Below are 10,793 nucleotides of genomic sequence, written 5' to 3' on the forward strand. Positions count from 1 at the left end.
TTTTAAATCTCAATCGTCCATCTCATTTAAACGTCTAAAATAAATTATGTATTAGAATTTAATGACGAAACTACCTTATTAAATTTTTGTCACTTAAATTTAAAATGAATTCTAGAGGATCTGAACCCATCAAACATATGTTTGAAGGAGGCACATATTTTCCTCTAAGCATATGTGAGAAGAGATATAAAAGGCATGTAGTGGGTATATTCTATATATGAAGCTAATTAATTAAGATAGACATATATAATATTAATAATTAATTGGTGTTTATTGGAACATGGTTTGATTGGGAGGTGAAAAACTGCGGATAGGGTATTGTCATATAGTGGGGTCGTGTTGTAGCATTCTACACCTCCTTTTAATTTGTCTTTTTCTAAAAATTGTTTTGTTTGTGTGACACACACGTGAACATCTTTCAGACCGCTCTCCTTGCCCCCCTCCCTCCCCTTCTCTCCTTAATTTATAACACCATCACCACCATTTAATCAGTCCCTTTTACTTTTCTTCTTCTTTAGCCTATCCTATGTTGTCCTCCTTTTCTGGACACCACCTCAAGCAAATCACTCTCTCTCTCTCTCTCTCCCCATGACTCCTCTTTATCTCAACCCTCCATCCCCTCTTGTAGATCAAAGCCAAGATCATCATCATCATCACCACCTTAAACTCTTTCTCTCACCACATGATTACCAAGCTTCATCTTCTCCCTTATGTCCTCCTAATTTCCTTGACACCTCCCAAGATGAAAGAGGGAGCATATTTGAAAACTCTCTACAAAAGGCAAGAAGCTAGCTAGCAAGCATATCAACTTACTTTTTTTTTTTTTTTTTTTAGTCTTATTTTACATTCCTAGATTTCTTTGTAATTTTTCTAGATCATGAGCTGATTAATTATTACATTTTTAATTACACTGTTTGTGTTCTAAAGTTTTGATCGATCTAAAGTTTTGATCTTTTACTTGATCATATATAGCCAGATAAGCCCATATCGCATGGATCATGTCATGATCAACAAGAATCTTCGGTGCTTTCTTCAATTCAGTCTGTGGAGGAAGATGTGAATTACAATCCCCATAAATTCTCTTTGTGTCAAAGTGCGGATGCAGATCGAAGTAAAAGCAGCAATGGGTCTGTACAGTGGATGTCATCAAAGATGAGATTGATGCAAAAAATTATGAACCCAAATTTCCCAGCTACAGCTACAGATGATCACCAGCCACTGAAAATTATGAAGAAGTTCCAAAATATCCAGCAGCATGGCGAAAATTGCAAAATCAACTCATCACCCCCCAGCAACAACAACAGTACTAGTACTAGGGTTTGTGCAGATTGTAACACAACCACTACCCCTCTTTGGAGGAGTGGCCCTCGAGGTCCTAAGGTTATTTTTCTTCTTTAATTTTGTATACTACTTTTCATATAATTAATAAACTAATTAAACGCTAAAAACTGTTTTCAGCTGAAATCACTAATAAAAAAAATATTTTACTTCAAAACAAGCAAAACTCTTAGAATTAATCAACATTACCATTGTGTTATATATATGTTAGTAAAAGTATTAGAACTTCTGGGATATACATATTTTCTGCAAAAATACATGCAAACATAGATATATTTACTTAGCTATAAATTAAAGCTAGATTTTTCCCTACAAAGCACTTACATATATACATGAGCAAGTTTCTTAAGATTTAACCTGTTGGTGCATGCAGTCACTTTGCAATGCCTGCGGTATCCGGCAGCGGAAGGCGAGACGGGCCATGGCAGAAGCTGCAGCGGCTGCAAATGGTGTGGTAGTTGCAGCGGCCGACATATCATCGACCAAGAGTAAGGCACTGCACAACAAGGAAAAGAAATCTCGTACAAGCCAAGTTCCACAACACAAGAATAAGTGCAAGCTCGCTGGAACCGGAGCCGGAGCCGGCGCGGTCGCCGACTCTTCTCACAACGATAGGAAGCTTTGTTTCAAGGATTTAGCTCTGAGTTTGAGAAACAATTCAGCTTTTGGCCGAGTGTTCCCACAGGATGAGGCAGAAGCAGCAATCCTGCTAATGGAATTGTCTTGTGGCCTTGTTCACAGTTGATTTTTTTTTCTTCATTTAATTAGTTTATTTAATTTTTTAGGTAGTTAATTTGTAATTGTTCTTTAATAATTATGTGCGTCTGTGAGAGAGAAATATGTTTTGAGCATATGTTGTAAACCAAAATGTGGGTTTGCTTCATTATTAATTACCACTGTTCTTGATATTAAAATAATTAGGAGAGAATGACATATATATCTACATCTTTTCCCCCCTAAATATATATAGTTTCATAATTACATATCAACAATTAATATTTGTAGATATGATTGAGAAATTTTCAGTTTGGGCTCTTTCAATTATTGTTTAATTAGCATTGGTCCTAGCTAGGCCTGTGCAGAGGACAACTTTCTAGGTGAGGCCGCAGAGCTATGAAATCCCCCATCTCTCTCTCATCTCCAAATTCAGTGTTATAAGTATATATTGTTGAATAATGAAGATTAAATTATCAAGAGGACTTGCAAAACTTTCAAAGAATTTCAATTCTTCAAAGTAAAAATACCTTCTACTTTCTGATGAACGAGCCTTGTGTGGATCTCAAGATTTGTGCTGCCAAAGTGTTGGAGCATATTCTAATTTTATATTATTTATTGGGAAAATTACAGTTTACCTCCCTAAAGTTGACATCGTTTTTTAATTCGAATACCAAAGTTTCAATTATTGCAATCCACCCCAAAAGTTTCAAAATTTTGCAATTTGATCGATTGTATCCAAAACTCCCATATTGCCCATAATTTTTATTTTTTTATTTTTTACAAATTTTTTTTTTTTTAAAAAAAAAATTCTGGGTGACCGTAGCCACCCCTTTGGCCATCTAGCCATTTTTGCACCTCCAAATTTTTTTTTTCATAAAAAATAAAAATTATGGGCAATATGAGAATTTTGGGATAATATTGGTCGAATTGAAAAAAAATTGGAACTTTGTGGGAGTAGATTGCAAAAATTGAAACTTTGGTGTTCGAATTGAAAAACGCTGTCAACTTTGAGGGGATAAACTGTAATTTTCCCTTATTTATTTATATTTTTAAGTCTAGGTCGATCTATATATGTTTTCTTGTATAAGTCGATTGTTTATTTGTATAGGTCGACTTATACAATTATGAATAGGGATTTATGTTTTATAAACAATGAAGTTAATAAAAGCATAATGTAGCCCTAAAGGCTATTCAGAGTGGTAGACGTAAGTTTCAAACACCGAACTACCTATAATTTTCTCTCTCTTTTCTGTCTCTTGCTTTAGCTATTATTCTTATATTTAAGATTTATCCGCAAATTGTAACATGGTATCAAAAGCTTCATAATATTTCAAAAAAAAAATTAAAAATTAAAAAAAAAAAAAAAGAAGGGAAAAACTCACCTTATCATTCAACTGAAACTTTAAAATTGTCAAGTTTTAAAGGCATTTTTAAAATAATAAAAACAAAAGAAGTAACCATAAATCAATCTGACCTTTTATAGAGGAAAATTACACTAATTAACTGCTCCAAATCACCACATTATTAGCAAACTACCAATTCCCACATTTAACAATTAACATTGTTAAGTTTTAAAGGCATTTTTAAAATAGTAAAAACAAGAAGTAACCATAAATCAATCTTACTTTTTATAAAGGAAAATTACACTAAACTGCTCCAAATTACCACATTATTAGCAAACACCCCCAAACTCTACCACTTTGCCCCTGCTATTAGTTTCATACACTAACATGGACAGAAAATTAATCCTCAAGTGCGTGACATGCACGTGCAGTTGACCTGTGTAAAAATGGTAAAATTGACCCTTATTTTGTCCTCTTATTTTGTTTTATAATATATTTGTGTTTGTTGTTAATGGGACAAATGATGGTCTCTCCTTATCCTCACAACACTATCTGGCTATAGCCTATAGCCTATACCCTATATGCTTAAAACCAATGGAATATTGGAGTTCGAACTTCGATAATGGTGCAATTTTATCCTCCTTGTTTTTTCTGCAACCATGCACACCGTCTAATTAATTACTTTATATGATATTTTAGTTTTTGATTAAATAAATTTGTTTATTTACTTGTTTAATTTAAGAATATTGGACATATAATTGTTTGCATATATGTTTTCATGATTGTTATTTATCATATAGATGTAAAGTTTATAAGTTGCATTGAATATGGTTTAAGGTATGTGTTCATGAGATTATCACACAGATGATATGATGCAGGAGAAGATATTGAATTAGTAGTTGAGTTGTTAGATATTGAATTGATGGCATTAGAATATCTTGAGAAAAAAGATTATGACAAAAGTGGCAAGAATCAGGCATAATATTTGAATAATATTGTGTGAATAAAGATCTGCACAATAATTGAAAGAATCAAGCAGAATAGTTGAAGATTCTTCTATCAAACTTTGATAAGGGTGGGGTGTGACGCCCTCGCTTTGTATAACAAGGTCGTAAGTAGAAATATCTAATTTTACACGTGATGTTACAACATCAAAAGTAAAATTTGAGCGGATAGAAATACTTCAATTTTGAAATAAGTATTAATATGATTTTAGTTACATATTAAATACACACTAGGTGTATCAAATAATTGCCAGGAGTAACACATAAGCATTCATAATTATACAAGAGTAATGTTATAAGTCTTCTTAGAGTCATTTTAAAGTCATCTCAAATGTGATGTGACTTTTAAAGTTACTAATAAATCAAAAGTCAATAAATCACATTTCAAATTCAATGGTAATTTTAAAAGTCACATCACACTTGATGTGACTTTAAGAAGACTCTAGAAAGACTTATAGTTACTCAATTATACAATAGTAAATATAAACTAAACTAAGTTAAAGTTATATTACATATACCAAATGAAATAAACATAAAATGATAAAGTTAGCTCCTGAGAAACTAGTAATAAACATGCATGGCTGAGAAAATAAAAGTTGGAATATGGGCTACCAATGTATTAGATTGAGTCTGCCTAGAGTATATATGTTCTATAGGACTTGATTGTAAGATTTTTATATTTTTCTATATAACATTGTAATTTCATAGCTTTTGCTATGATTTATCATAGTTTTACTCTCTTTGACATAAGAGTTTTATGCTCTTAATTTTTTTAAAGGAATGAATATAAAAGATTTACCTAAAAAGAAAAAGAAAAAGAAACCAGTAATAAACACGTAGTAAATGGTCTAGTAACCATGCATCAAAACTAGCAAAAGAAACTTTGCCCTCATGGGCCTCAACCTTAGTCTTGCATCAAGTCTATGTTAATATGCAAACAAGTGAGTCTATTTTTTCAATAGTATAAAGGGATGTTGGTTTATTAAAGCATTATTAATAACAATGATTATAAATGTATGCATATGCAACCTAGTGAACAATTGGTTTGAGTAAAGTCTTTTATATATATACCTCTCATTTAGAGCCAAAACTTGGTTAGCAGATTATGGAGCCAACACTCCCACCATATAACATTTATTGGTTTTCTGCAGGTACCCTAGCACAACCGTTGCTCCCCAGCTTATTATTTATTAATAGTCTTTGAACTGCTAGCAAATAATATTCAGGGCTTGTTTGTGATTGCGTTTGAGAGGTCTAAAAGTGCGTTTAACACTCAAAAAGTCCGTTTGAAGAAAAAAGTACTTGTTTGATAAAAAAATTAAAAGCGCTTTTAAATGCCCAAAAAGCCTAAAAATAGCAAAAACGCACTTTTGTCAAAAGCTTAAAAATGAAACTTTTGCCAAAAAGTACTTTTTAACTTAAAAACTCTATTTCTCAAATACAATCCCAAATAGGCTCTCAGTCCACTAGTAGCCTAGCACAACCATTGTTCCCAAGCTTATTTTTTATTAATACTCTTTGAACTTTTAGCTGATACTACTTAGGGCCTCTTTGAGATTGCATTTGAGGGGTCTAAAATTGATTTTAACACTCAAAAAGTCTGTTTGAAGAAAAAATTATTTGTTTGGTAAAAAAATTAAAAGCGCTTTTAAGAGTCCAAAAAGTATAAAAATTGTCAAAAAACACTTTTGGCAAAGCTTAAAAATGAAACGTTTGTCCAAAAGCTCTTTTTAACCTAAAATCTTTATTTTTTAAACGCAATCTCAAACAGGTTCTCGATCCACTAGTAGCCTGGCACCATTGCAGCTCCCCAGTTTTGTTGGTAGCTACCATTTCGGCTCTTTATTTATTTAGACACAATATGTATTTATTTCATTCATGAGCATTATTTTAAAGTAGATAATGGATAAATCAATAACTATTATATTAATTAAAATCAGTTTCATTCCCCATTCGGTACTTCCATACTTGCCCTCTTTTGATTGGATCTCTTGACTTCTTTTTGTATATAAATTATACACATACAAAATAACATATATATTATTGTTTTATGATACTTTTATTGTTTTTGCCCTCTCTCTAACCTCTTTATATTTAGAGGGGTAAAAAGGTGGGTGATTATTAACTTCTCACTATATATATAACTACCTACATATATAAAATATATGAAACGATATCATTTTGGTGTTTAAATATATATAAAAATGTATAAAAATTTAAAAACAATGTCATATATAGCAGAGTATTATCGTATTACCATAGAAACAACGCCATTTTGGGATTTTTTTTTTTTTTTTTAATCTTTTAATTTTTTTTTTTAGTTTTTCATTTTAAAAAGCGGTTAGCGGTTATTAGAGTTATGAACTACTAATTGTCGATTAACCGTCTAGAGGGTTAAGGTTAGCGGTTTTAGCAAATAACTGCTAATCGTAAGCGCATTTTTACTCCTAATATTTAGGAAAAACTTCACAAAACCTCCCATGAACCTCCATGTATTTTGACATTACCCTCCAATGTTTAAAAACTCTCAATTTAAAGTATTAAATTTTCATTTTTTGCAATGTTCCCTCTCTGTTATACTTTTTTGTTAAATCCTATTAAAATTTTCAAAATACCTCTATTTTTTAATTATAAAAAAAAATAAAAAGTAAAATAAAAAATTGTTAAGATTGAAGCGTTAGTTAGGATTAAATGAAATTTACAAAAATACATACGATTGAATCTTGGCAATTTTTTTTTTTTTTTTTTTTTTTTTTGTGGGTCTTATATGGGTTAAGCGAGTTCTTTGTTTTAAAACCCTAAGAAGAATGTCAACTGTTAATGAGTTTATTGTTAAAGGAGCATGGACTCGCCACCTCCTTCAATTCTAAAACTGGTCTGAAATCAAGAAACACAAGATTACTTCCGACTGCACTCCACCGACCACAATGGGCCGCTAGAACCACTTCTATTGATAACCTTGTTTCTTTCTTCCTCCATCTCAAAGATTCCGCCTGGAGCTGTAAAAAAGGCTTCCTTGATTTGTTGTTTAGAGTAGCCACCTTTGTTTCTAGGAGAAAATGCGCTTTACTCCTTCAATGTTTCACTCTATTTGCAATTCGGCCTTTAATATTTAAAAATTGACAATGTACTCTAATAAAGTATTAAAAATTTGTAATGTGACCTATCTGTCAATAATTGCCCTTGTATAAAAAATAAATAAATAAAAATTATTTTGGTTTTTTTAATTAGGGGCATTTTTGGAATTCCATCAAAAAATATGGTGCAATTTTGAAAATCAGAGATAAAAAAGTGCACGTGTGCCACATGTGCGAAATTTTTGGTTAAATTAGATGAAAATAGTTAATGGATGAGTTATATTGCAAATTTTTTATACTTTATTAGAGTATATTGTCAATTTTTAAACATTGGAGACTAAATTGCAAATAAGGTGAAACAATAAGGGGTTAAAGTGTATTTTTCCCTTGTTTCTATATTATTTGTGGTTTCTCTATATTTCATTTTTTTGCTTGATTTCTATGGTAGAATGATACACCCTATCAGCACTGACCCATGTCTTAGGTTTGAAGCTCTCATCGGAGATGTGAAAGAAAAAGTTGTAGTTATGATGGATGACATTGCTGGTGAGTCAAGTGTTTTTAATGCTAAACTCCAATCATAAACCTTTGTGCACACCAACCCCAAATTTTGTCAATTTAGACCATTTAATTTTATCTAGTCGTCTAAAACTTGTCACGTATCCCACTCAAAATAAAATAATAAAATATTATTTACATTTAAAAATAATATATAAAATAAAATAATTAATTAAAATATATGTGTGCCACCCACGCCATGGGGTGGCTTCCCATTGAGCGCTTGTTGAGGGTGGCCAAAGCTAATGGCCCTAAGGGAATGGTTGACCACCAACGGTCTTTGGTGGGTGGCCAAACCACCCCCTAGGGTCTATGGGGGTGGCCTGGGGCCATGGGGGGCCACCCCCATGGTTGAGCTTAGGTGGCCAGCACCCCACATTTTTTAATTAATTATTATTATTTTTTAATATATTTTTTAAATGTAAATAATATTTTATTATTTTATTTTGAGTGAGACATATTGCGAGTTTTAGACGGCTGGATGAAATTAAACGGTCTAGATTGACAAAATTTGAGGCTAGCAACTTTGCCCCCATTGCCGGGGTTCCCAATCCCCAACTATTCGAAAAGTGAAAAATAAAATTAAAAAAAAAACAAAAACAAAAATCAATATTATATTTAGCATCTCTTAATGGTCAGTTGATGTTTGAAAATATCTCAATTGTTAATTAATGATTTTCTTCTTCATTTTTGTTGTTTAGTTTTTTTTTTATTTTTTATTTTTTTTATTTAACAATCTACTTCATAGAGAATAAACAAAACAAAAAAAAAAAAAGCCCTCTCTAGGGGGGAAGAAAAGGAGGGGGATCTTTGATGCAGCGTAGAACTCGTGAAAGGCAAGAATAACAGTAAGAAAAATGGATAAATACTTCTAAGATCGTGACACTATCAACGAATCAAAGAAATCTTCTCTAAACGCTAAATGCTCTCTAGGGTTTGAAAGAAAATAATGAAAAAACTCAATTCTAAGTATTCTTATTGATAAAAATGATTCATAAACAAAAGCTACGTTCTAGGGTCTATAAAACATGTATTTATAAGCCCTCAAACCCTAAACCTAATAGTAATACGAATTAAAGTCGGAATAGAAATACCCCCCGTTTAGATGGTCACCCAAATAACTAAATTTAAAGTTCGTAAAACAATTGAAAACTATGTAAAAACTGAAACATAACATAACGCTGTTCGGACGGCTTGCGAACAGACGTCTCGGGTTTTACTATGGTGACTTTTGGAAGAGGCCCGTTCGGGCAGCTTGAACGGCCTGTAAACGAAGGCTCTTTTGACCTAGTAAACATCGGAATTAGCAAACTCTCGTGAAACATAAATTTTTTAGATCTTTGAGTTAGCTTTCCAACGCCGCAAAGCTTGCTCCAATCAGAGGTCTGAAACTTTAGATATGGCCTTTTTAGTCGGACTTGTCAGGTGCGAATAATCGTTCTTCTTTATGGAATCCTTAGCTTTCCAGTTTACATCAATCTTTGCCACTTCAAATGGGGATGGAGAGGAAGAGAGAGGGGGGGAGGGGAAGAAAAATGTGAGAATGCAGCCCGAGATAGTTCTTGTTGCGACCCAATATGTCACATGATGCGCACAGAATTTTGTACTTCTGTGAATTTTCCTAGCCTCCCAAAGAGAGGAGGCTGGATAAGGGAAATAGTGTCTAAATTTACATGCTCAATATGCCAATCTAAAACATTAGAAGGATGCTGTGAGCTAAAATTACAATCGAAGAGTCTCATTCTAAAGTGAATTTTTCTAGCTGCAAAGAGGCTGTTAGAGAAGCAGCCAGTAGAGCTGCTTGAGCTTCAACATAAGTGGGATCACAGGGATGACTAAATTGGGAGATAGCTTTGATAATTCTACCTTTGGAGTTTTTGTAGACAGCTGCTTGGACAGAGCATAAATCTCTGATGGTTGTGTCAAAATTCACCTTAAACCGGTCTGTTGGAGGAGGGGACCAAAACTCTCTGACTAGAGGAGAGATAGATTTCCAAGTTGCATAGTGTTCCAAGGAGATATGTTTGATGTTGTCAGCAAGCTTGGAGGCATCAAGGATAACACCATTACATACAGCTTGATTTCTAGAGAACCAAAGCATATCACAAAGCACAATAACATAAACTTGGAATAAGAGAGAATCAGCAAGAGGGATACCAAAAGTTTGATGTGAGGATAGCTAGATAAGATACATTTGATCCAGCTTTGAAGGCTAAGAGAAGACCAATTCAAAGAGTCAAGAGGCCAGTGAGAGGATCTTCAAGAAATTCTAGCAAATAAGCATTTGAAGAAGAGGTGAGAAATGGAGTCCTCTTCAACATTGCATAGGGGCAAATTAAGTCTGCTGAGGGAATGGGAAAAACGACATTTAACCTAGTCTTGGAGGGGATAATATCCCAAGCAATTTTTCAAAGGAATAATTTAAGTCTGTCATTGAGCTTCAGCTTCCAAAGAAGCTTCCATTGGTTGGGGGACAAAGGGGAGGAAACATAGGAAATTCTAGGGCTACTAATTAGTTTGTAGGTAGACTTGGTAGAGAAAAGGCCACTAGAAGAGATAGGCCATATGTACTTATCTAGAGAGGGAAGATTTATTCTAATTTTTTGAATCTCCCTAACACTAGAAGGATCAAAAAGGAGGTGAAGCATAGGGATATTCCAAGTGGGATAGAAGAGGAGAGGTTATATGAGATGAGATCAGAGACAAGAAGATTGGGGAGAGGCATATGTGTTGTGAGTTTTAAATTGATACTCACA

General features: G+C 33.1%; 1 protein-coding gene across 1 annotated transcript; it reads left to right on the plus strand.

Moving 5' to 3' along the window:
* Positions 1-486: 486 nt before the first annotated feature.
* LOC132184603 (GATA transcription factor 21-like) lies at positions 487-2,319 on the plus strand. The gene is made up of 3 exons (XM_059598294.1): positions 487-780; positions 973-1,380; positions 1,712-2,319. Exons 1-3 carry the CDS (start codon positions 589-591, stop codon positions 2,081-2,083), a joined length of 972 nt encoding a protein of 323 aa, XP_059454277.1. The 5' UTR covers positions 487-588; the 3' UTR covers positions 2,084-2,319.
* Positions 2,320-10,793: the final 8,474 nt, after the last annotated feature.

The sequence above is a fragment of the Corylus avellana genome, chromosome ca6 (genome assembly GCF_901000735.1).
Source record: "Corylus avellana chromosome ca6, CavTom2PMs-1.0".
NCBI classification, from domain to species: Eukaryota; Viridiplantae; Streptophyta; class Magnoliopsida; order Fagales; family Betulaceae; genus Corylus; species Corylus avellana.

What these genes read in the sequence shown, in the direction of transcription:
- LOC132184603 (XM_059598294.1), top strand. Translation starts at nt 589, where the DNA reads ATGACTCCTCTTTATCTCAACCCTCCATCCCCTCTTGTAGATCAAAGC. An exon ending in TTGAAAACTCTCTACAAAAG is followed by an intron (nt 781 to 972) that starts GCAAGAAGCTAG and finishes GATCATATATAG; the next exon opens with CCAGATAAGCCCATATCGCA. An exon ending in GTGGCCCTCGAGGTCCTAAG is followed by an intron (nt 1,381 to 1,711) that starts GTTATTTTTCTT and finishes TGGTGCATGCAG; the next exon opens with TCACTTTGCAATGCCTGCGG.